General features: G+C 39.3%; 1 protein-coding gene across 2 annotated transcripts in view; it reads right to left on the bottom strand.

The window, feature by feature from the left end:
- Positions 1-288: 288 nt before the first annotated feature.
- dmbx1b (diencephalon/mesencephalon homeobox 1b) overlaps positions 289-26,007 on the bottom strand; it is a 44,370-nt gene continuing 18,651 nt past the window's right edge. Inside the window, exons 2-5 of one of the 2 annotated variants that reach the window (XM_043700129.2) lie at positions 13,209-13,374; positions 8,134-8,348; positions 4,972-5,326; positions 289-1,410 (exon numbers count right to left, since the gene is read on the bottom strand). In XM_043700129.2, coding sequence (XP_043556064.2) covers positions 1,004-1,410; positions 4,972-5,326; positions 8,134-8,348; positions 13,209-13,362 — 1,131 coding nt within the window. In that variant the 5' untranslated portion in view covers positions 13,363-13,374 and the 3' untranslated portion in view covers positions 289-1,003. Of the gene's footprint in view, positions 1,411-4,971; positions 5,327-8,133; positions 8,349-13,208; positions 13,375-26,007 lie in introns of those variants that run through there. The other variant, XM_087990268.1, reaches the window with a different exon arrangement.

The following is a 26,007-nucleotide window of genomic DNA, read 5'->3' as shown; positions in this document are numbered from 1 at the left end:
CGGTTAAAAAAAAGTCTGTTGCTGCGGAGCTTAGATTGCACAATTCCAATCCAGTAATAACATAAATGGAAATCGCTTGAGAAACTCAGCAGGTCTGACAGCATCTGTGGGGAAAGGAACAGAGTTGACGTTTCCAATCTAATCATAACTGTGAAGAACATGTTCTGAAGAAGGGTTGCTGGACTCAAAAAGTTAAACTCTGCTTTCTCTCTCCACAGATACTGCCAGACCTGCAGAGTATCTCCAGCACTTCCTGTTTTTGTTTCAGGTCCTCAGCATCCGCAGTCCGTTGTTTTATCAGTGCTCATCTCTGCTGTTCAGTAAGTACTCTTTTGCAGTCAAAAGTGGGAAAAGGCAGAATCCGGGACAGCTCGGGCTATCTCGAGCAATTTTCACTAGTTTCTTTGTATAGCGTGACCTGGTTAAACGCAGTTATTAAGAATCTCACTGCCGGTGCCTTTTAAAAAAAGTAATTTGGAAACAAAAAAGTAAGTTTTTTTAACGGCTCGGTTTTGTTTTAACATTGAAAACCGATTACAATGATCCCATCCGGCGGGGCTGCTTCCGGGGTGTCTGCGCCTTTAAGAAGCGCTGCATTGGGGCGTTGTAGCTATTTCTCTTTTAGGAGACACGTGCTTTGCAAATCTCAGCCTTGTGTCGTTTTGGAGCGGTTGGGACATTGCATCAGTAAAATCTGACTATCAACTGTCTACCAAATGTTATGGGTGGGCATTAAGTGATTGTTTTTGTTTCAATTTGAACAGGACTGGTGAGATATTAGTTGAAAGAGTTAGTTAATTTCAGTTGCCCTTGTAGAAGCGCAGTGCCTCGATTTCCTCCTACTCATTGAATAGACATTTCTCATTTATGGACGTGACTTTAAAGTATCTGGTCAAAACCAGGGACATCTAAATAGACCTAAATGATGCGTACGGTGTGTTTGGTTGTACGTTTCTCCAGAAAAGCACGTCGCCTTCCTCCTGTTCCTGTCGAGCCAGCCGGGTCAGTTTGGTAGACTGTCCAGTCCCAGGGACGCTGCGTGCTGCTTGGCTCGGAGCCGAAGATTCTCGATGCTGGTCGTTTTGCTGTTGAGATTGGGCAGGGCGCTCGACGCTTGCAGGATCGGGCTCGACCACACTTGCTGGGCGTGCGAGAGCGACTGGTAGTAGGACTGGCAGTGGAGAGAGCTGATGGGCGCTACATTCATATTCATGCCCAGGTATGGCATGGCCGGCGGGCTCCCCATGTCGAAGGAAGAGTAGTGGACGAGGTTGTTGGTAGCTGCCATGTGCTGACGGAACTGCTCTTGTAGCCGGAACAGGCTGAGAGGAGAGGACGAGTAGGAGTGAGTTTGCACCAGGTTACTCCCGCTGCTGGAGGCAGGTGTCCCTGTCGTGTTAATCGGCGAATCTGTTAGAGGCAATGGGGTACAAGAAAGGTGCACGTTTAGTCAGAGTGTAATCTTACTTTTGTGTCGAAATCATGGAGGGTTTATGCTTTTCTGATGTAATTCAAACGATCACATTAAACAATACAGGGCACATGGACTGCAGCGGTTCAAGAAGGCGTCTCACCATTACCTTCCCAAAAACAACTCGCGACGGGTAATAAATGCTGACCCAGCCAGCAACTCAGCAGTGTTTTTTTTTTAAAACACTCAACTGCTTTGCATAGTCGTATTCACATCTGTGAAATATCAACTATACTGTGTTTGACGTGTGCATCACATTTCCCATCCAGCGTTGCCACATTAACCAAAGTTAGCATGGTGCTGGAAAAGCACAGCAGGTCAGACAGCATCCGAGGTGCAGGAAAATCGACGTTTCGGGCAAAAGCCCTTCATCAGGAATGAGGCTGGAAAGATAAATGGGAGAGGGGTGGGTCTGGGGAGAAGGTAACTGAGAGTGCAATAGGTGAGTGGAGGTGGGGGTGAAGGTGATAGGTCAGAGGGGAGGGTGGAGCGGATTGGTGGGATAGGTCATGAGGACTGTGCTGAGCTGGAAGGTTGGAACTGGGATTAGATGGGGGAAGGGGGAATCTGGAAACCGGTGAAGTCCACATTGATGCCCCGGGGTTGATTAGCCAGCCTGTCGACAGCATGACCACACATTCCCTGCTGAGGGCGACTGAACTAAGCAAACTCGTTCATGCTTCACACTCCCATATCCTCCATAAGGCAGTGCCGACAATTGCAGAGACTGTCTCTTTTGGAGGGCCCATTGGCCATATCCTGCAGGGAGAAAGTGAGGACTACAGATGCTGGAGATCAGAGTCGGGAGTATGGTGCTGGAAAAGCACAGCAGGAATCCCGATGAAGGGCTTATGCCCGAAACGTCGATTTTCCTGCTCCTGGGATGCTGCCTGACTTGCTGTGCTTTTCCAGGATCACACTCTGGACCCCTATCCTGCAGGGGGAGTGAAGCCTCCCATTCTCTCCAATCACCTCGACCCCATCCCCTGGTTGCAAAATCCCTCTCGCTGTATATTCATTCACAGAGCTGACGCTTGAGGTCTCTCCACCCTTGGGCCAGTTTTCGTTTTGATTTTTGAGAATGAACGCCGTTCAGGATTGGAGTTAACCTTTATGTCTCCTCTTTACACAGAAATCAGAACCTCCTCCCAGGTCACCCGAGTGGATTTGACCCCCACGCCCCAGCTTTGAACGGACTGCAAGGTGCCATGGAGCCCTATAGCGGCCTCTGGGACTGGGAAGGAGCCTGTTATCCCATTCCATTTGCCACTTTACCGCTGAGGAGCAATGTGGGTGTGTGGGGTTGGGGAATTAGAATCGCAAGAATGGAGGCTGAGGTATCCAGGGCAGCTCATTAGCGTAAGCAGGTACACTCTGTTGTCAGGGCGGATTGTCACTGAGTCTTAAATCAAAGTTTGTACAAGTGAAAGGGGCTTTAACTCGTTCCATTCTCAGCTCCGCGGTGATATGCAATTAATTCAAACACTACTCTGCTAAATCCACCTGGTAACCACAAAAATCACATCAGCTTGTAGTCAAACAATGAACTCATCAGTCCTGACAGTCCTTGCTTTCATTCGCCTCCATTTGAAACCTGACGAGCTGTCAGAAAGCTAATCATTGGAAATATGAGCTTTATCTGATCAAAACCAATGTGACACCGACGCCAGGAGACTGAGTGGAAAATCCCCATCCAAACTTCTTCCCCACGCCCGCCTGTTTCATTAGGAGGGGAATTTTGGACCATTAAAGTGCCGAGCTTTTCAAATCGGAGACAGCAAGGGACCAACAGAGATTGCCGAGCTGAGACTGCATGGGAACAAGGAGTCAGACCAGTCCGGGACGTCAGTTATCAAAAAAAATTCGTTCGTTACTAAGGCACATCGACGCAGGTATTAGTTTCACTGGAGATGTACACAATCTGATTTGCATATTCAGTTTCTTTTATAATATCTTTTTTGTTTGTTATTTCCTTTTTAATCTACTCATTTTTTTCTAATGTATTCTTTCTCTTCTATACTCTACTAATTTAACCAGGCTCTAAAGGTTCGGATCTTTTCTGTATATGTCATTGAATCACAAGACGCAGAAGAAGACCATTCGGCCTATTGAGGCCATGCTAGCTTTCTGTACAGCAATCCAGTGAGTGTCATTCCCCTGCTCTCTCACGTGGCCCTGTGCGATGAAGTGGTTGATGATCTCCGCTTCCTGCACGCTGCGAGGCAAAACGTTTCAAATCGCTGCCAGTGAGAATCTCACACAGCTCTTCCTTAAAACCCTAAATCTCTGTCTCTTCCCCCACCCCCAACCCGTTCTGGTAGGATCAGCAAATGGAAACAGCTCTACCTTGTCCACCTTATACCTGTCATCTCCCTGAACACCTCTTTGAAATATCCTCCAAATTCCTTTACTGCATCGAGATTGACATCAGCCTCTGCATCTTAGCCTGATGTTACCCACATCAAGAATTGTACCTGTATTGGGTTTATAATCATTGCTAAACATTCACACAACAGACAAGCCAGCATACATTTATGTAAGTATGCCTGTTCCACAAGGGAAAGTATGTCTTTTGCAGATGAATCTGAACCTGCCGAATAGAATGAGCAAAGAAATAAACCGGAAAGGCTCACCATTCTGTCAGGGTGAATAGTCTCTCGGCTGTTGCCTTGAGATCTCCCTAGTTAAGCTTTACCACATCTGAGCAGCTCCTCTCACATTCAGGATGACTGGTTTCCACCTGTGAGGAGATTTTCTGTTTCCACCGCCAGAAAGCTTTACAGACAAATTTGAAGATTTGAGAGAGAGTTGGATTACTGTGAACATTTTCAGGCCCTTGTCTAAAGAAAGCTATGCTGTCATTGGAGGCAATCCAGAGAAGGTTCACACGGGTTGATACCGGATAGGGAGGGACAGTCTTATCAGAATGGGTTAGGCCTGCACCCATTGGAATTTAGAAGAGTGAGAAACCTTATTGAAACATGCAAAAGTCTTAGAGGATTTGACAGGGTAGTTGAGGAGAAGTCATTTTCTCCTTGTGGACCAGAGGGGAGAATCTGAGGATAAGGGGTGGCATATTTAAAACAGAGATGTGGAAGATTTCCCTTTTTGTTTGGTAAATAAGTGAATCTGTGGAATTAAATCTGCAGAAGACTGGGCCATTAAATCAATTTAAAGCCGTGATAGACATGTTTAAGAAGAGAATCAAGATTATCCGGGAAAAGGTAGAGAAGTGGGAGTTGAGGAAGACGAGAGCTGTAGAATGTTAATATGGGAGGTTTGCAATTTAACATCATTTTCAAACAAATTAATTGGAACCTGGCAGGAGCCCCGTGAATTTGATTGAAAGCTATTCCTTCTCTGGGTCGGAGCAAGAGTCAGAGAGCCTGGTTCTGAGATCTAATCAAATGACAAACGTTGCAAATGCACTTGAACCGCAAGTTAACCAGCTTTCAGTCTCCTCCCCATCACGCAGATACAAACAGAAAGCACATCTTTACCTGATTTCGGGCTTCCCCGTTTGCAGGTTGTTGGTTTGCTGTCGGGGCTGCAGCTCTTCTCTTGCTTAAACTCCTCTGCCGGCGATTTATACTCTCGCTCTCTGTCTGTCCGCTCCTCTGCTGATGATTCACTGTCTGACTGCTCGGCCGAGGTGACATTTAACTCGATGTTAATCGGCTCGCCGCCAGCACTGCGTGGCTCGCTGACTTCTGAGCAGCCCTGAGTTTCTGTGGCTGGTTTCTCGGCTTTCGTCTCCTCCTGGCTCATTTCGGCCTCTTTCTGTTTCTGGAGCTGCTCTTTCTGCAAGCTGCGTTGCTTCTTTCGAAACTTGGCGCGGCGGTTTTTAAACCATACCTGGAAACATTCGAGGAAGACATGGCAAAACCCAAACCATCACACTGCAGTGTGGAGGGCACAAGTTCAAAGGTTGCGGACCACACAATACTTAGAGTCATACAGCACGGAAACAGGCCCTACCGTCGAACTCGACCCATGCCAAGCAAGTTTTCCCAAACTAAACAAGCCCCACTTCCCTGTGTTCGGCTCAAAGCCCTCTAAACCGTTCCTATTCATGCACCTGTCCAAATGTCTTTTAAATTACAACGGGAACTTCACCAATTGGGCCAGTGGGATGAGAAGTGGTAGATGGTGTTTAATTTTGATAAATGCGAGGTGCTGCATTTTGGGAAAGCAAATCTTAGCAGGACTTTACACACTTAATGGTAAGATCCGAGGGAGTGTTGCTGAACAAAGAGACCTTGGAGTGCAGGTTCATAGCTCCTTGAAAGTGGAGTCGCAGGTAGATAGGATAGCGAAGAAGGCGTTTGGTATGCTTTCCTTTATTGGTCAGAGTATTGAGTACAGGAGTTGGGAGGTCATATTGCGGCTGTACAGGACATTGGTTAGGCCACTTTTGGAATATTGTGTGCAATTCTGGTCTCCCTCCTATAGGAAGGGTGTTGTGAAACTTGAAAGAGTTCAGAAAAGATTTCCAAAGATGTTGTCAGGGTTGGTGAATTTGAGCTATAGAGAGGTTGAATAAGCTAGGGCTGTTTTCCCTGGAGCGTCGGAGGCTGAGGGGTGACCTTATAGATGTTTATAAAATCATGAGGGGCATGGATAGGATAGATGGACAAAGTCTTTTCCCTGGGGTGGGGGAGTCCAGAACTAGAGGGCATAGGTTTAGGGTAAGAGGGGAAAGATATAAAAGAGACCTAAGGGGCAAAGTTTTCATGCAGAGGGTGGAGCATGTATAGAATGAATTGCCAGAGGAAGTGGTGGAGGCTAGTACTATTGCAACATTTAAAAGGCTCTGGATAGGTATATGAATAGGAAAGGTTTGGAGGGATATGGGCCTGGTGCTGGCAGGTGGGGCTAGATTGGTTTGGGATATCTGGTCAGCATGGACAAGTTAGACCAAAAGATCATTCCACACACAAACCACCCTCTGTGTACGAACGTTGCCCCTCAGGTCCATTTTAAATCTTTCTCCTCTCATCTTAAAAACATGCCCCCTAGTTTTGAACTCTCTGACCTGAGGGAAAACACTTCTGCTATTTGCCTTATCTATAGCCCTCATTATTTTATAAATGTCTATAAGGTCACCCCTCAACCTCCTTTGTTCCAGTGGAAAAAATCCATGCCTGTCCTCATAACTCAAACTTTCTAGTCCTAGCAACATCCTGGTAAATCTTTTCTGAATCCTCTCCAATTTAATAATATCCTTCCTATCACGGGGTAACCAGAACTGAACACAGTACTCTAAAAGTTGCCTCAGTTATGTCCTTTCCAACCTTAACGTGATGTCCGAACTCCTGTAGTCAGTGGTCTCAGCAATGAAGGCAAGCATGCTAAATGCCTCCTTAACCACCTGTCTACCTGTGATGCAACTTTCAAGGAATCATCTACCTGAAGCCCTAGGTTTCTTCATTTGACAACACTACTCGGAAGGTAGTGTAGCACCTCATAAGGATGCCAATAAGTTAGTGAGATGGGTGGAGAGGTAGCAGATGAAATTTAATATAGAGAAGCCTGAAGTGATTCATTCTGGTAGGAAAAATGTGCAGAAAGGATGTAAGGTTTAACAACTATCTATAATTCTAATGAGAGTGCAGGAACTGAGGGACCTGGATTGGGGGCAGGGGAGGCTAGTACAATTGCAACATTTAAAAGTCATTTGGATGGGTATATGAATAGAAAGGGTTTTGAGGGATTTGGGCCGGGTGCTGGCAGGTGGGACTAGATTGGGTTGGGATATCTGGTTGGCATGGACGGGTTGGACCGAAGGGGCTGTTTCTGTGCTGTACATCTCAATGACTCTATGACTGTATGATAGATTGTTAACTAAACTTACATGTGTTTAAATAGGGGCATACAATAAAAGGTAAAGTCACCATAGTCTTTGTATTTTCTAATCACTTTATTTGTAGATTTTATAACACTCCCTTGGAGCAGGTAGGATTTGCATCCTCATGGCAAAAGTGAGGACTGCAGATGCTGGGGATTACAGTCAAGAGTGTGGTGCTGGAAAAGCACAGCAGGTCCACATTTATGCCATCATTGTGGATTTCACCAGATTCCTCATTTCCCCTCCCTCCACCTTATCCCAGTTCCAACCTATCAGGTCAGCACCGTCCTCATGACGAGTCCCATCTGTCCATCTTCCTTCCCACCTGTCTGCTCCACCTTCCCCTCAGACCTATTACCTTTACCCCCACCTCCATCCACCTATTGCACTCTCAGCTACCTTCTCCCCAGCCTCACTCCCCTTCCATTTATCTCTCCACCGCAAACCACCCCCACCCCCACCCCAAAGGCTCCCAGCCTCATATAACAATTCTATTTTGCCTTCTGGTGGAAAATGTCTTTGGATATGGAAGGAAACAACATGAATGAAAAGAAATTCATGAAATTTGAACATATTTCCATAAAAATGGTAATTACACTGGTTTCATTACCTAATGCAAGAAGCAAAGCTGCCATGTAAGGACCAGTATCTAGACTGATTAATTGTGGGAAAATAACTGAATATATAAAATGTTTTAAAACTATAAAAATTATTGGCAATAAATTGGGCAACTGTAGTTATCAGCCAGTTTCTAATAAACCAGATTGTTTTAATAAATGGCTGGTAGAGAAAGCAAAGGAAAGATGTATTGTACCTGTACTCTAGCTTCAGGCAAGTTCGTGCACATGGCCAACCTTTCTCTCATCACTACATCGGGATAGTGCGTTTTCTGGAATGTCTTCTCCAGAGCCTCCAACTGTTGAGCAGTGAATGCTGTCCGACTCCGACGTTGCTTACGATGCTGGGACCCATACCTTGCCTCGAGGATAATATCTTGAAATGCACAGCCGTTGGAAAATAAAAACACATCTAGTTTAATTATTGGGAAAGGTACAACATTCACCATCATTCTTTGTTTCTTTATTTTGCTAACTTCTTTCCCGAGGAATTTGTACTTAAGAACCTGTACCTCGGTATCTTTGTACCTAAGATGGTGTATAAGTAGCAAGTTGTAAACTTTTCACTTTACTCATTTGCGTATATGTGACAATAAAGCTAATTTTAATTTTAGTGCTAATTCATTTACCAACAAATCTTTTCATAATCATGTGGCTTTCAATTATGTTGCCTTATATCATACCTTGGTGCCATTAGCAGCTGGCTTATCAATTGCAATTTCTTTCTAGTGATTCTCAGAAAATGCTCTGCAGTTGACTTGTACTCAACTTTTCCTTCTCATCTTGTTGGCTTGTTATATCATTTGGCACCACTTTTTAGAGTCACACTGTCCATAAAGGTCATCAGCACAATAAAGGTCCTTTGGCTTATTGAGGCTGGGCTAGTCAAAAATAACCACTTAAGTATTCTAATGCAATTTTCCAGTGTATTCATTCAGTTTTATTGCATTGCTATTTTCCAAAGATTGATTTGGAAATTCTTTCTGTTGTGAATTCATTACTGTTGAAGTTTTAAGGCCAATGGCAGAAGATGTTTTTGTGGAACACTTGAATCACAACAGCAATAAAGTCTCAGAATAAATTATATTTGTTGTCTGAGGAAATTTTACTACAGCTATGGATTATACGTTTTTAAACTTCACTCATGGGATATGACATCACTGGCTAGGCCAGCATTTATTGCACATGGGAGTTGCCAATATAATTTTTCATGCTTTATTAAACCTAAATAGATCATTAGTAGGGCAAAGATATTTCTAAATTCCTTTTCTCTATCACCTATTCCTTGCCTCCTCCACATTCTTCTCTAGCAATGTATGAGAATGTATGCATTTTTAAAATATTTAATCTATCTCGGCCTTTTCTCCACCCCTCCCTGCCATATGGGAATGCTGTTAACTCCTGCTTTCTTGATGCATTTCCATCACATACTATCAACCATCTTCCCTTCCTTGACCTATATAAACTGACATTGCAAAATGTCCTCTCTCCTCAGGCATTTTCCTCTCCCTTTCAAAAGCATTTCCCTCATTGTACTCCTTGACATATTTATCTTCACTAACTAACAAATTAATCCCCAACTCTCTGTCATCTCTAAAGCAATTGACTTTGCTGTCACCTTCTGGATGCACATAAACAGCTCTGCCACTTTCCATTTGAATTCTCCCAAGTAGTTTCCACTCCTTGCATAGATGGGAATTGGCTCTAAACAACTTTGCAGATTAAGAATTCTGTGACTTTGATGCATTATTTTTCTCCTTCGTCTTTGATGTCTGTTCAGGTTTCAGTGAGGTCGGTCACATCATCCTCAGTTAATGTCTCTTCTTTGTTCTCCATTACTTCTTTTCTAGCTATCTAGACAGTGTGGCTCCATATTGCTCCCACCTCTGGAATTGTATTATGATTAATTCTCAACACTTCCTTTTTCCTCCTAACAGGCTGTTCTTTGGCAATATCAAACAGAAGATCAGCTTTCATGCCTAAGTTGATGGCATCCAGTTGATCTTTAATTTTATGACTGTCTGATACTGTATTCTCTTGTTATCAACTCCAATCCTTTGTCCACATCTACCTCTCCAGACCATTTACAACCTCAGTGCCCTCTTCGATCCAGAGCAGAGCCTGTGATTCTATACAATTTCCATCACAAAAAACCCCACCTATTTTCATCTTCATTAATATAGTCTGTCTCCATTCATCCCTCAGCCCATTTGCCAACAAAAAAATCTCCAACTTGCCTTTCTCTTTACAAACTTGAAATGCTGAAAGGAAAATAATAAGGAGTATATAATAATCAGCTGACCCTTTAACACCCATTTGCTGGCATTTCAGGAAATTAAAATCAATGTTATTGTTTCACAATCAAATAGAAATTCACAGTTCATCAAGGATGAAGAAGACAATTTAGACCATTGAGTTCATCTCCCTGAAGGGATCCTAATCCCTCGGTTTCATCATTGGATTGTGTTTTAATTGACCCCAAAATTTCACTTCCACTTCTTTTCCTCAAGGTCTATTCTATATAATCTACATGTTGGCCACTCTTTGCACATAGAACAATCTCCTCATATGGCTTACAGTTTACTACATTGAATCTATAACCTTTTGCCCTAATGTTACTCATTAATGTCATGGAATATTGAGCTTACTTTTTCCATATGAATGTATAAACTTGACAAGAAAAGAGCCAATGGTCCAGCAAGAATGTTTCAACCGTCATGGCCCACCTGAGCAGCATGCTACCCAATGTGTCACATAACTTCTTGGGAGGGGAAATGGAACAGGTCAAAATTCCTTGGCCAAACAAAATCTGAGGAATTCCTCTCTGACTTTTGATGTCAATCATAAAATGTACCAGGAGACCAGGATGACAATGAGACCAGAATTCACTTCTTGCACAGAGCGAGATCATCCACAGCCAGGAACATTCGCCGTTCCTTTTAGAACGCTGCTGCAAGTTCACATTTTATTAACTTACAATTTGTTCCAAACCTGATGACTCTTTTTCTCACGGGTGGGGGCATTTAAAACTAATTTAAGGTGAGAGAAGAAAGATGTAATGTGATATAAGGGGCAAACTTTTAACACAGAGGGTGGTATGTGTTACAGAGTGAGCTGCCAGAAGAAGTGGTGGAGGATAGTACAATTACAGCAGTTAAAAGGCATCTGGATGTGTATATGAATAGGAAGGGATTAGAGGGATATAGGCCAAGTGCTGGCAAATGGGACTAGATTAATTTAGGATATCTGGTCAGCATGGACAAGTTGGACTGAATGGTTTGTTTATGTGTTATATATCTCTATGACTGTATGACTCTTGGCAAAAGAAAATCCTCCTATCATTGATCCTGGTTCTATGATATGCACATCACTTGATTTTCCCTAAGCTTCTAATTCAAATAATCAAGCTACATGGACTCTGTTTGGTGCTTTCTGTGTTTGAAGTAATTCAAATGTCCTTAATTTCCATGCTTTCCTTGAGCTTAGGTGATAAGAAAGAAATAAGGTCATTTTTTTCCCCTCAGAGGTTAATCAATCTGTGACTTCTTTACGACTGTAGATGTTGGGTTAAGTATACTCAAGGCTGAGATGGACAGCTTTTTAATCAGTAAAAGAACCAAGGGTTATTATTATAAGGCCAGGAAGGTGGATTTGAGGATTATCAGATCAGACACTGAATGGCAGAACAGACTCATTGGGCTGAATGGGCTACAGCTGCTCCTATGCTTTATGGTCTGAAAATGCTGGGTCTTTGTATTCTACCATGATATCTAACATTCTTTGTCCCAGTGGCTCTTTCTTAGCTTGTTGGCTCCTTTGGTCAATTTTAGTCTGATTACCATTCTGTGAGATGCCTTTGGGGCATTGTCCTATTTTACTGCTGCTTTTGTTTTAAACTAGAAATCAATCTCATGATGTACCTCTGAACCTTTTACAAGTCATCTATGACATTTACAATATGAGGGGATCAAAACTGGGCACTAGCATAGATATATTTTATACAAGGACAATGGAGGCTTTTAAAAAAATATTTAAGCACTCTAATCATACATCCCCATACTGTTTGGTTCCTGGCACTGTTGTGAATCCTTAGAAATTCATGGATTGCAACAAGCAGATTTTTTTCCCCCTTGTCAACAGCTTTTTAGCTCAGATATGCATAAGGTGCTGTGAATCTTATCCATCTGAGGAACAATACTTTTATATGTATGTAATAACATTTTCCAGACATTTGCCCATTTCCCTATCACATCCCTATCTAATTCTAGTAATTTTGTCAAAATTCTAAAACATTTGTAAACATTTGTATCATTTATGAACTTGTGGACAGCTCACCCATTGCCTTTATCAAATTATCAATAACGAGTATGAATGTCAACAGTCCTACCTCCAATCCATGTTGCTCTCCTACAGAACCATTATAATTAGAACCTTGTGCCTTCAAGAATGCAAAAGTTCCTAATTTGTCGCAGGTTTCCTTACCAATCCCAAATTCTCTACTTCTGAGTAACTTATTGTGTAGCACCTTATTGAAAACTTTATGGAAATCCAAGCACATGGTATCACCCAGACGTCCCATCTTTTAATCCAACAACCTCCTAATCAACTAATAAGCCAAAATCTCCTTTGCCAGAAGCCATATTGAAAATGTCCAAAGTCCTCTAGGTTTTTCAGGTGGGGAAAAAATTCAACCTCAATGAGGACAATAAACATGTAATAATAAATCTGCTGTCCAGTTTTGAGACCATGTTTCCTATTTAAGACTGTATCTATATCCATTTTGAGATTTTCAGTTTAGAGTCAATTGTACATTGTGGAACTGGAGAATTATCTACTGGAGTGAGGACTGGTGCAAAATCATAATTTAAAACCTCCACTACATCCTGGAATTTTACCTTAACAAATGCTTTAATGTTTTAAGCACTCCTTAATGTTATATCTCCAAAATACTGTTAATTTTCTTCGTTGCTGCTCTGTATTTATTGGGCTCACCTTTTTTAGCATTGTTCTTATGTATTTCAACATGTTGTTTAATTTGCTTTCCTTTACACAATACCACATATTCATCTGCGTTGGATTTAATATGCTAATTTTGTTAACTGCTAATATCCATACTGTAACCAACTCAATCTATAAGTTCTGACTGTTACCTTTGACAATACTTCTTGTTTGCAATCACTTACAAGTTTCTAAATATAATAAGTGCAATAACAAAAATGGAAAGCAAAAGCACAATTGTACCATACAATGAAAACTGACATTAGTATCTTACCAGCCAGCCTCTCAGCCAAAGTCAGTGCATGGACAGATGGCCTATAGTCAGGAGCATGCTGGGCCTGTTGTGCTGCTTGTTGGTGAAGATTATACATTGCACTCAAAGAGTTCATGGCATGTAGAGAGTAACCATTGACCCCATAGTGCTGCATGGCTGTCAATCTCTGGGAGAAACAGCAAACATACAAAGACATCAATGAATGGCTCGGGTTTTAGACTCAGTCCATTAAATACTGTTTATGATCTATGTAATGTTATTTCTTAGGTTTCATGCTATAACATTCATGGAGAAGATTTGGTATTCAGCGTGACTTTGCCTTCTTTGAGTAACTTTAAGACTGACATCACACTGTACAATATTACTAAAAATAGCAGAATTTCATACAAACAAATGTATTAACACATTCTTATTAAGTCCCCTTACCTGCTATGTTAATCAGTTAGAAATCCATTAATATCAGTCAATATACCTTCAATTTGTGTAACCTTATATCTCCATTCATTGCATTTTTGAGGAGCTACCTCTTGCTGGCAATTAAAATTCAAAGAATTAAATATTTCCTGAAGACTGCTGAACTAAAAATATAATCAAATTTTGATAAGTGAGTGTACTTGTGTTTCATATGACTCATGCTAGGTGCCATTCTTACTGTGTGGCTTTAACAATGTGTGAAAATATTTTATTCAGTGTCCTTAACCAAATTTTGAATTAAAAACTGAGAATGGAATTTCTCCATATGACAGGACGTAGGCTCCAAATCTGAAGAAAATGAAGTTGCATTTTCACTTGAATCAGTGTTTCTTTTAATGGTTATGTAATAAGTGAGTCAGGTTTTCATTAAGCAACACCTGTAATGGGAATTAAAGGTCAGTTCTTTCCCTCTCACCTAATAACATATAAAGCAAATGTCATTCAAATCTGGATACCACAATCAGCATAACATTTTCAATTCAGAGAGGTTATAACATTATATTTACAAAGATCATATCAAGCTATCAAACAGTTGAACATAGTGTATTTTTCAAAAACAGATTTGGAATTATGCTTTCGTACTTTATTGTTAATTGCACAATGTTTTCTTTTCAAATTCTTCTACCTCCATCAAGATCTGTATTGTTGGGATTGGTCCTGGAACATTTCCAGTTTTCTATGGCAAGCATCAACAAGAAAAGTATAATAGGCAGCAGAGAAATAAAGCAAACTATCCTCTATATTGCCCATACAGCATACAATGATGCTCATCCTCAGAAAGTTATCTTTTTCTCAAATAACATTACATTTTATTTCTCACAAGATTTATTTTCAAAACCTCCCTGAGTTAAGGCCCTAAATTGGAGCTAATTTGCATTGAATTGTTGCTAAGTATGCTTCATGTCCACTTGAAGCTGATTTGAGACTGCCACTAAATTATTTTGATTATAAACCTTATAATTATTAGTGAGAGGAGAGCTTTATCTCATTAGTCTGCTTAATTTTCACTCAAAGATGAATGTTTTAACCTCCAGTAACAATCTGTTATTTATCAAATTACATATGAATCCATAATTCTAGCTTTTGTTTTATAATTTGCATCAATGTTATATAATCCACTACATGCAGTTATTCACTAACTTCTAAACCATTCAATCCTTTACTAGCTCCTCAATGTAATTATTCAATATGAAACTCTTACAGACCATGTGGTAACATATCTTTTAGTCTTTTCAGGCCACTATGGATAAGTATTGTAGAGTTTCAAGGTCACCTGTACAATTTCCTTATAGTTTACCATAATAAGAGTAAATGAGCACTAATACCAGGTTTTCAAATTAAAAACAAGACAACACAAACAGGACTGAATTGAATGGCATTTGAGCTAAATTGCCAAAGTTTAGAGGCTACTTGTGGCTCAATAGCTGTAATCTTTGCTCTTTTAATTTTGGATCACAAACCTAATTTTGAAAAAAAATTCTTCTCAGATATAGTTGTATTTATAATCAATTCCAAAGAAGGTGAGATCTGTCTCACTGATGTCCTTTCATAACAACTGCAACCTCTACTGACCCTGAAAGCAATGTATAGTGTCTCCTTTCCTGCAGAGATCATCTCCTTCTATAATTCTTGTAGGCTCTACCATTAGAAATATAGTTGACTGGTGTCATGTTAGGTAATTACATTTAAATCAAATATTCCACTGGCAGTACTAAACTTTTTCCAAGCATTTATGCAACTTGTCTTTCTGGTAATATTGATTACTTGCTTTGATTAGTCACATTCTGCTTAGATACTACATGTTTGCAATATTTCTTGGTGATAAACAATCATTTCTCATTAACATTCTTTTCCATCTATTGCATTACAAAGTATTTTGCCAAAGTCAGTGATGCCACAAATATGTACAATGGGTTCCAAGGAGTGTTTCCAAATTATTATAAAAGATAAAAAGTCATAATATTAGAGGATCAGCATTTCTTTTGCATCTCTTCTGATTGGCAAATGCCCTTTGGAAAGCCAAATATGATCGTAGACATCAGAGATATTGCAATTAATAGCAACTCCCAAACAGATTTTCAATCCAGATGCCTGCATGTGTTTAGATTAATCAGGGCTTGCACTTTAGACATGTCAAAAAGTATTTCTAAGTCTCGAGCTGCCCAACCAACCACCTATAAAAAGACCATGAAAAGTTGCTCAATAAAAGACGCCCAAAATGTTTTATTGTGGAGGCAGAAAGAGCAGGTGAGGTCCTCCTTTATCTGCAACAATTGCAGGCTCTGTGCTCAGACCTCTGGAGTTGAACTTGAACCAAGGATGCTACACCTTGAGCTATTTGGAGTGAGCAGAAGAGGTTTGACAGTATGGTACCAGGGATCCAATTATGTGGACAGTCTGGAGAAACTGAACTGTTCTGCTTAGAACAGAGTAGATTATTTGTAAATTTGATAGATATGTTTAAAATCACGTAGGACTTTGATACAGGAAAAAAAGACAAAAACAATCAGTTCCCCTTAGATGCAGATTGAGGGCAATTGACAAAAGAGCCAACGAAAATTTTATGTATTAAGTCGTTATAATCCAGAATGGATTGTCTGAAACAGTGGTAAAAACACAGACTCAGTAGTGACTTTCAAAAGGGAACTAAATGAATACATGAATGATTACAGCAAAGGAGTAGAGAAGTGGGGCTAATTGGATAGCTCTTGCAAACAGCTAGTACAAGCCTACTTCTATATGAATCACTTTATAATTGATTTTGTAGAACGTTTTAACAAATGCTTATAACTAAATTTCTCTCTACATGTATAATTTGTTGACAAAAATATGAAATATCTGAGTAGGATGCAGCAGTATTAATTTTGTCCAGCTTGAGATTTCCACTAACTTAGACAAGTATAAAATGGCAGCTGGTATTCCAATGAGCCCATTATAGAACCAAAAAAGTCAAAATAGCAAAAAATGCACAAAATGACATATGACACTAACTGCTTCCCAGCAGCAAGAGAATATAAATATTGCAAGAAGTTTTTTTTTACTAGCCTACACCTACCCTGAAAATTGTCACAGTCATATTGCATTATCTTATCATACTTTGCCTCGATGCTGGACTGATAAGTATAGCATTAATCTAAAGCAGAAGCTGCTTCATATCAATGCTCAAATTATCATAGAATCATAGAATGGATACCTGGTATGTGAATGCATCTCCAGGGAACTCAGTTCTAATTGATTTTTCTAGTGAAAGCCAGTGATGCTCCACAAATTTCTACTCATAACTTACAGCTCTAATTTCCTAAATTTGCTCTTTGACCTTGCTTTCAACTGTTCCCAGTACACCAATTTGCAAGCTGTCTATATAAGAGGGCACATACACTTTCAACTGAAAAAGAAATGTCCTCAGGGTGCAACCTACTATTTCAGTTGTGGATCAGAGTTTTAAGTCATGTTCGAGTGGAATGCTCTAACTTGTATCAAAGATTTTGGCACTGTAGAGAAATCTCACTGCAAATCTTACAATGTGTTCAGATTTCAAATTGAACATCGCTACGATGTACTTTTGCTTCACATTAATGTCAAAGTTAAAGTGCAGTCTGAATCCAGAGGTAAGACATGTCCAAATACTGAAGATAAGTGGAGTGTAAAACCCCAGCAAACTGCTTCATTTTGAAACCAATCTGGATGTTAAAATCTTAATACTGCATGCTTGATTCAGGCCTCGATATGAGATGTACAAGTATAGCATTGATGGGAAGAGACACTCTATATCAATGCTGAACTTATAGTGTGAATACACTGGTTGGTCAGCTTCTAGCGTTCTGAGTTCAAATTTCATTTGATAGTTAGATCTGAACTAAAGTTGTGGTGAATGTCAGTGAGATCGGGAAGGTTTGGACACTAAAATGGCAGTGACTCAACTATGCTTTTTAAAATTCTTTTGCTTGAGAACATTTCTTGTGAGTCTTCACTTTTAGAAGCAACTTGATGCATAACATTTTTACCCTCACAAAATTATGAGTGAGATTTCTTTTGAGAATATTTCATGAATTTTGTTTTATTGATGAGATAGAATGAAAGTGTTCAAATAACAATAAATAGTACAACTAATTTCATCAGACTAAGACTCTGCAGTATAAAATGGTGAGACTCAGTTTTGTGTCTATCAGTTCCTGTACACTGATTGTAGGATTTCAGCTGCGCCATTGACTAGCCAGCAAAACATCCAGGAGCTCTCTCATGCATTAAAATACATTGTAAGCACTGAGCCTGGAGCAGATTTCTACCTTTGTTTCCACACGTTTGTCACATAGAGGAAAATTAGTATGAGGAAGAAAGAAATTTTTAAAAAGTCAAACCATTCCAAAAAATGACAACATTTCTAGTGCACTGGTAGGTATCAGAGTGATGAAAGACCTTGAGGCTAATTTAACTTATAATGCCAACATGCACAAAGTATGCAGTACACAAATAGGACAACAAAATCTTTAATGGAACATAAAAATGTTTGTCAAACAAATATATTACAAATTCAAACTAATACCCCATCTTAGTTGGGACAATACAGCTCTCCTGCTAAAGCTAATTGGCTACTGGGAATTTAGAATAAATCTGTTAACTTGTTGGGAAATAAATCTTCTTGAAGAGAGTGATGTTATGCTGGACATCAGAAAGCTTTGCTATAACTGTAGCTTCAGGGTTAAGGAATATTTGTTACAATGACACTGATAATAATCAGTCCTTGCTCATGTTTAAGATCCTTTTAAAAATACATAAATCAATTATAGAAAAGAACCTATACAGCATTTTTCAAATTACAAATGCATTTGTCAAATGGAGGTTCTGTTTTTAAGGCTGTCAAATTCTGCTTACAGTGCTTAAAATAATCTTTATATTTCATTAAGCAGCCAAATAAGTTGCACTTGCCCAGTGGCTGTATTGATGGGTTTCAGTTGAGGCCAGCAGGAAACATGACTCTCCTGTTGCTGTTCAGTTGCCATAGCATAATATCCAATAGCACTGTGTGAGACAGGGGATCAGAAGGGATTTAATTGACTCACGTAGAAGCAGTGCAGCATTGATCCTAAATGCAAGAAGTTGAGTTTGGAACTTTCTTCTTTATATTATTGCTGCTGTCTTTAAATTGATTGTTTTTAGTTGGAAACACTGCAATTTCCAATCATTTTATTTTTAACTATTCTGTATTGCGGTTTTGACATAACTAAATGTAAAGATGGAAAAGAATTGGTGTTAATCCTTAACATTTCAGCACTGATGGATTGAATAGTAAGTAGCATTATGTTACAGTCACAAGATAATAGATTACCAGTTTAATGCCAAATAGTATTAAATTATGGACAGTTTCTGATATGGATTCCTGTCAGCTAGAAACTGCTGCGAACTCATTTTATTTAAGATTATTGTAATCAACAGGGAGAGGGAATGTTCATCCTATCAGTGTGAACTGAATTTAAACCCATGTGTGCCAGATGATAAAGCAATGTTCTAACCGATCACAACTTCAGACATTGTACACTCAAGTTGAGAAGGCTCATATTAAGGCATAGGACTGAATTTTATCAGAAATTACTCTCAGTTTTGGTGAGTTTCATAGGAGATTTCTCTCCATGAGTCCTAACGTCTTTTCTCACACAGTCTTCCCAAATGTGCCTCATCACCTATGCCCAATGTCCTGTAGTGCCTTGATTGTCATATTTTTTTCCCACTTCCCACTTGCAAGTATTGGCCACTTGGTTTCCTGGCACTGACACCATCTTTAAAGCCTGGTTATGCACCCAGTCAAACACCAACACTTGCCAGCTACCCTGGGCCGTTGCTGTCAATTGTCCCAGACATGTTGGACAGAGGGAAGTTGGCACCCAACGTGGCAAACTTTTGTGGTCACTGCCTTTGGAGCATATCCTGAGATATAAAAGACTGCTGTCCAGGGTCAGAGGAATGAGTGGTGAGCTGCAGTTGTACGGTCATTCATATTGAAAATTGTCACCATCTAGTACATATCCAGTAGATGGAAAAATGAAAAACTAAGATCAATGGGGTGAAAAATAAATAATATTAAAGATGTTAATACATACTTATACATACAAGTAGGCCTGTTATTTCTCATGAATGAGAATGTCATCTTGCCATTCAACACTTGGTTGGAAATTGGATATTTGATCTCAACATCTAGATGCTCATTACTGCTCACCTCATGCAATTCTAACAACTTTCTTACCATTGCCCCCATGGGGCTGGGAAGATTCCATCCAAAAGGATCCTTGGTTTTATAAACAGAGTACCAAAGCTGCACTCACCCTTTATAAAGCACTGGAGAGACTGAAGCTGGAGTATTGTTTCCAATTCTGCTAACTACTTTATGAAGGAAGCCAAAGCCTTTGAGCAAATGCAAGGGGAGTTATTAGAATGATACTGGGAAAGAAGACTTCAGTCATGTAGAGAGGAGAGAGAAACCTGGGTCACTCTCTGTACAACATAGAAGATTACGTGAAAGTCTGATGAAGAATTTTGGAAGATTAAGTAAGAAGAAACTATTTCCAGTGGCAAAGGATTAGGAATAAGAAGTTGTAGATTGACATTATTTAGCAAAAAAATGACATGAGAGAAATAATTCTATGTAGTTATTTGCTATTATATGGCATGTACCCCTTGAAAGGATAATATTAGCCAATGTGATAATAACTTCCAAAAGAGAATTAGATTGAAGTACATTTATATGTTGATGCAGAAAGATGAGGGAGTGGTACTAATTGAGTCATCTTTTACTCTTTTATCATCCAGTGGAAATAAGACTTGCTTGTCCAAACTACCCTTATTAAACAACCCATTAATTTCAGGTGCATGGGAATCTTCAGCCATCTATATATGAAATAGTATAATCACATGCATATTAAAACTAGAGTTGGATTCATTATTTATATTAACCCCATGACTTATGGTGTGATCTGAACTATTTGATGGGCAAAATTGAGTAATTCTGACCAAATAAGCATAAGTCACTTATGGTAAAAACAATGACTGCAGATGCTGGAAACCAGATTCTGGATCAGTGGTGCTGGAAGAGCACAGCAATTCAGGCAGCATCCGAGGACAGGCAAAATCGATGTTTCGGGCAAAAGCCCTTCATCAGGAATAAGTGTCTGCCCATCTCTACGTAAATCCTTGTCTATCTAGGGTGCTGTACACGGAGAATCAAAATTAAGTAGTGTATCTAAGCTATTATTATTTGTGGTTAAATAATAAGATGTGGAGATAATTAGGAAGCAGAGTAACGATATTGGTTGAAGAGTTTCTACTCTGTATAGCTAAGACATTGAAAAATGTAATACTGAAGCATTGCAGCATCACCACTGGAGGGAGGATATAATCACTGCATGACAAATTTACCTCGTCAGTTTTCATTAAAAATGTGGGCATTGAAATAAACAAGTTAAAGCTGAAGTCTGATAAAAATGAATTGACAGCGGGAGTAACGTTTAAACAGCAAGTGCAGGAAGTTGGAAGATTTTTCATATATTGCAGCTATTGAACAATTTTCCAAATTAATTTTTTAACTTTATTTTCTAAAAGAAGTCGCTCTTGGTATTTCAAATATGAATTGTTTTCTCTGCTTTATCAAAAGAAAACATGAATTTTTGATTGCAGTACCATTGACTACAAATGACCCCCTGTCCTTATCAATCCCAACTCTTTCAAAATGGTCAAATGGAACACCTTCTATTACTTTCAATTTAATAGAAGTTCACTGGAGAAATAATTTCCCATTAATTTCTATTTTGGAGCATTTTCACATGTTTCTTGTGTATAGTTACACAGAAAGTAGGACATTTTGAATATCTGTAAACAATCTGGTGAAAGTATTGCAACAATGTCAGTTTAATTTGCAGCTATTTTGTGGAATTTCAGGGATTGGTTCATCTCTCATCCATTTCCAAATTGCATTTCAATGCATTAAAGATTTTCTATTTCTTACTATCCCAGTGGACAAATCCATTCTGTAATTTTTGATATTATCATAGATTACACCAATCATCCCAGTATATAAAATGATTTTGTTTACTTGTCCCTAAATGTTATGCTTTTGCATACAGATTGATGCCCATAATTGCGCCTCAGCATGTTATGCTCACATTAGTGTCAGGCTTAATTTCTCAACCCAAAAAAGTATGATTGACAGAGCAGCACCTTTTAACTGGTTGTAAGGAATCTAGCTGGTCATATAGCTTATGTTGCAAAGATGCGAAGGCATTTAAGACATGCCCACACAGAAAATACTTTATGTGACGAATGACAAAAATGGTGACCACCCATGCCCATGCAGAGATTTTTCAAGGCTTAAAAGGTCAAGTTATATCCAGGCATTCAAGAGTTTGTAGCATTCCTGAATAAGATAATATTTAAAGAAGTAAAATCGGTTTCCTTGCGATTCAGCTTTGAACCCAACACACGAATTATAAGACTTGTTAGTGAATTTCAGTCATAGGAAGAAGTCCGATGTCTGATTTAACCAATCTTATATAAAATAAATTCACAGCAATACATCCCTGTGGACAAGCAACAAGCAATAACTTAAGGACTGAGGTGATTTATATATGAAATAATGGACACATGGGAATGATTGTGTCTGCAATCTAATTGAGGAGCTGTATATGTTTTATTATTAAAATAATAAATAACAGCAAAGATTCTAAGGCTGTGATGTAATTATGAAGCTGAAGTATCATTATTAAGAGAATAATTAGTACTTACAATTGATTACATGATAATAATCAGATGAAGATACTTAACTGGTGTTATACATAACGATAAATATTAGTGCTTTGACACTATTGCACCCTATCTTTCATTTTTGGTATTGCTGGTTATGTGAATTGTTTTAATTATTTATTTTTAATTTACTTTTCAATGAAAAGCGGTCAGGATCATGTTAGTTGGTGTTAATGTGCCCACCTAAATTATTTATGAGGGCATCCACACAGAACAATTACTGGCTGTAATGTAATCAATATGAGTTGATCAGATGGGTTTAATCATGTATCTGTATGTATCATAAACAATAGTTTAATTTAGGAGTTTAGATGTTATAATAAATGAGAAAGACACTCTGATAACTTACAATTCCGCTCTGTTTTTTGAGACTAAATTATGGGAAGATGAATTTGTATCTTCTTAAAACATTGTAAAAAATATATATTATTTCCATTGATCAGTTGATCAGTTTTATTTTATTAAGATTTCCTAAGTACATTAATTGAACAGTTTTGATTGCATTAGTGACTCATAAATAATGGAGAAAATGAGACTTCGTCCCATTTTACTGTTATATAAGGATTTTCACCTCTGGGTTTGACATCATTAATTTCTAACAGCATGTACATTGTTTTAATTTTAAGGTAAGTCTTTATTCAAGTTTGCTCTATTTTGGTACTATCATTACAAAGTCAACTGAAAGCATGTTCCACACCTTGAGGCACATTGGCATTCGTGCTAGAAGATTCTTTACTGTACTATCATTATTTCAATTACTTTAAAAGCAGTCCTCTCTTTTTTTGCAGCATCCATAATTATACGAAAGTTGAGGAGGTGCAAAGGTACAGGGAGGTGGTGCAGTAGGAGTGATGCTAACTGGATTAGTAATCCAGAAACCTGGCATAATGTTCTGGGGACATGGTTCCAATCTCATCTTGAAAAATAGTGAAAATTAATTTCAATGAAGTCTGGAATTAACAGCTAAATGAATGGAAACTATGTAACTACTGTTGATGTAAAATCCCACCTAGTTTACAAATGTCCTTAAGGGAGGTACGTCTGCCATCCTTACCTGGTCTGGCCTTCATATGACTCCAGACTCTTGGCAATGTGTTTGACTCTTAACTGCCTTCTAAATTAACTAATGAACCATTCAGATCAAAGGCAATGAATGCTGGTTCAGCCAATGACAGTGCAACGCATGAATGAATGTAAAAGAAAATGGCTGTCCACACATCTTCATTCGTAGCAATCTTTTGATGCTCCACAATATCATAAAAGACAAGTAGAATAAGCAGCTCCACAAATTACTTCAGCTGACGTAACTGACTTTCGCACCACATTCTAACCATCTGAGATGACCAGCTGTAAAAGCATTTCAATGACAGTAAAGCTCTTTGCAATATCCTGAGATCATGAAAGGCACTATGTGAATAGAAATCATTCTATTTTTCAAGGTGGTCGAGGATTAATATACTTAGTTAGTGAAACAATAGGTATTACATATTCTTTAAGTTAAATGGCTAGGCTGTGACAGATGGGGTTACAAGCTGTTCAAGTGTGTAGAGATCTTAGCTTTACAGCATATTGCTCAGAATGTTAATGGTGTACACAGAATAACTTCATCTAAGACAAGACGTTTGAGTTTAACCGGAATTCTGGCTTTGATTTGTCCTGCTGCGTGTAATAACTATATTCTAACACTTTGTAATCTTGGTTGAATAACATTGAGAAGGATTTGAAAATTCCTGTTTTCATCACTAATTAGAATGTTTACCTCTGATGTAATGTTGTTTGAATATAGACATTCACAAGTCATGGCAGAAGCAGCTGATACTAGGATGAATAAGTCAATTTAAGACATTTAATTGGAATGTAATTGGAGGAAGCAATTTGCTGAGATGATCAATTACTCTTAGAGTCATAGAGTTATAGAGATGTACAGCATGGAAACAGACCCTTCGGTCCAACCCGTCCATGACCAGATACCCCAACCCAATCTAGACCCATCTACCAGCACCCGGCCCATATCTCTCCAAACCCTTCCTATCCAGATACCCATCCAAATGCCTCTAAAAATGTTGCAATTGTACCAGCCTCCACCACTTATTCTGGCAGCTCATTCCATACACGTACCATCCACTGTGCGAAAAAGTTGCCCCTTAGGTCTGCCTCTAGTTCTGGACACCCTGACCCCAGGGAAAAGACTTTGCCTATTTACCCTATCCATGCCCCTCATAATTTTGTAAACCTCTATACGATCACCCCTCAGGCTTCGACGCTCCAGGGAAAACAGCCCCAGCCTGTTCAGTCTCTCCCTATAGCTCAGATCTTCCAACCCTGGCAACATCTTTGGAAATCTTTTCTGAACCCTTTCAAGTTTCACAACATCTTTCCGATAGGAAGGATACCAGAATTGCATGCAATATTCCAACAGTGGCCAAACCAATGTCATGTACAGCCGCAACATGACCTCCCAACTCCTGTACTCAATACTCTGACCAATAAAAGAAAGCATACCAAATGCCTTCTTCACTATCCTATTTACCTGTGACTCCACTTTCAAGGAGCTATGAACCTGCAGTCTAAGGTCTCTTTGTTCAGCAACACTCCCTAGGACCTCACCATTAAGTGTATAAGTCCTCCTAAGATTTGCTTTCCCAAAACGCAGCACCTCACATTTATCTGAATTAAACTCCATTTGCCACTTCTCAGCCCATTGGCCCATCTGGTCAAGATCCTGTTGTAATCTGAGGTAACCCTTTTCGCTGTCCACTACACCGCCAATTTTGGTTCATCTGCAAACTTACTAATGTACCTCTTATGCTCACATCCAAATCATTTATGTAAATGACAAAAAGTAGAGGACCCAGCATTGATCCTTGTGACACTCCACTGGTCACAGGCCTCCAGTCTGAAAAACAACCTTCCACCGCCACCCTCAGTCTTCTACCTTTGAGCCAGTTCTGTATCCAAATGGCTAGTTCTTCTCTTCTCAGATTCCTCAGGCTGTTTCTGGGGATGGTCCATTTCCTTTCAGATGTTCTTGTGTTGCCTGATTTGGGCAATTCTACTTCTTCAAATCATAAACTTCTCATCAAGGCCTATGATAATTACTGTGAACACCATATATTTTATTGGAGCTTATTTTCAATGTTGGGTAATAGGCTTCTGGCAAAAGCATTTCTGCTTTTAGATGGGAGCAGAGGTAAGGTCAGATTTGGCTCTGGAGACACTGTATGGACACACATTGCAATACATGATACAGGCCTATTTAAAAATAGATTTTGAATACAAATCCAAAAGGTTAGAGTGAATGGTTCTTGAATTGACTTCCTACCACATCAGATGCAATGCACAGGGTAGAATTTGCGACTCACAGATTGTTTTTTTCAGTTGTCAGCAAAATTGCATCATAGGAAGTTACACTATTCCTAATTTGCAGCATATTCATCATCTTAAATAGATGGAAGGATACTGGCAATACCTCAGAAAATCAACCCACCAGTTAATAGATTAAAAACCTGATATATATGTGTGTGTTTGTGTGTGTGCA

Source organism: Chiloscyllium plagiosum, unplaced genomic scaffold (assembly GCF_037043375.1).
Source record: "Chiloscyllium plagiosum isolate Xiang-an unplaced genomic scaffold, Cpla_swu_hap1 HiC_scaffold_9, whole genome shotgun sequence".
Lineage (NCBI taxonomy): Eukaryota > Metazoa > Chordata > Chondrichthyes > Orectolobiformes > Hemiscylliidae > Chiloscyllium > Chiloscyllium plagiosum.
This window is presented reverse-complemented; position numbering and strand designations above follow the sequence as displayed.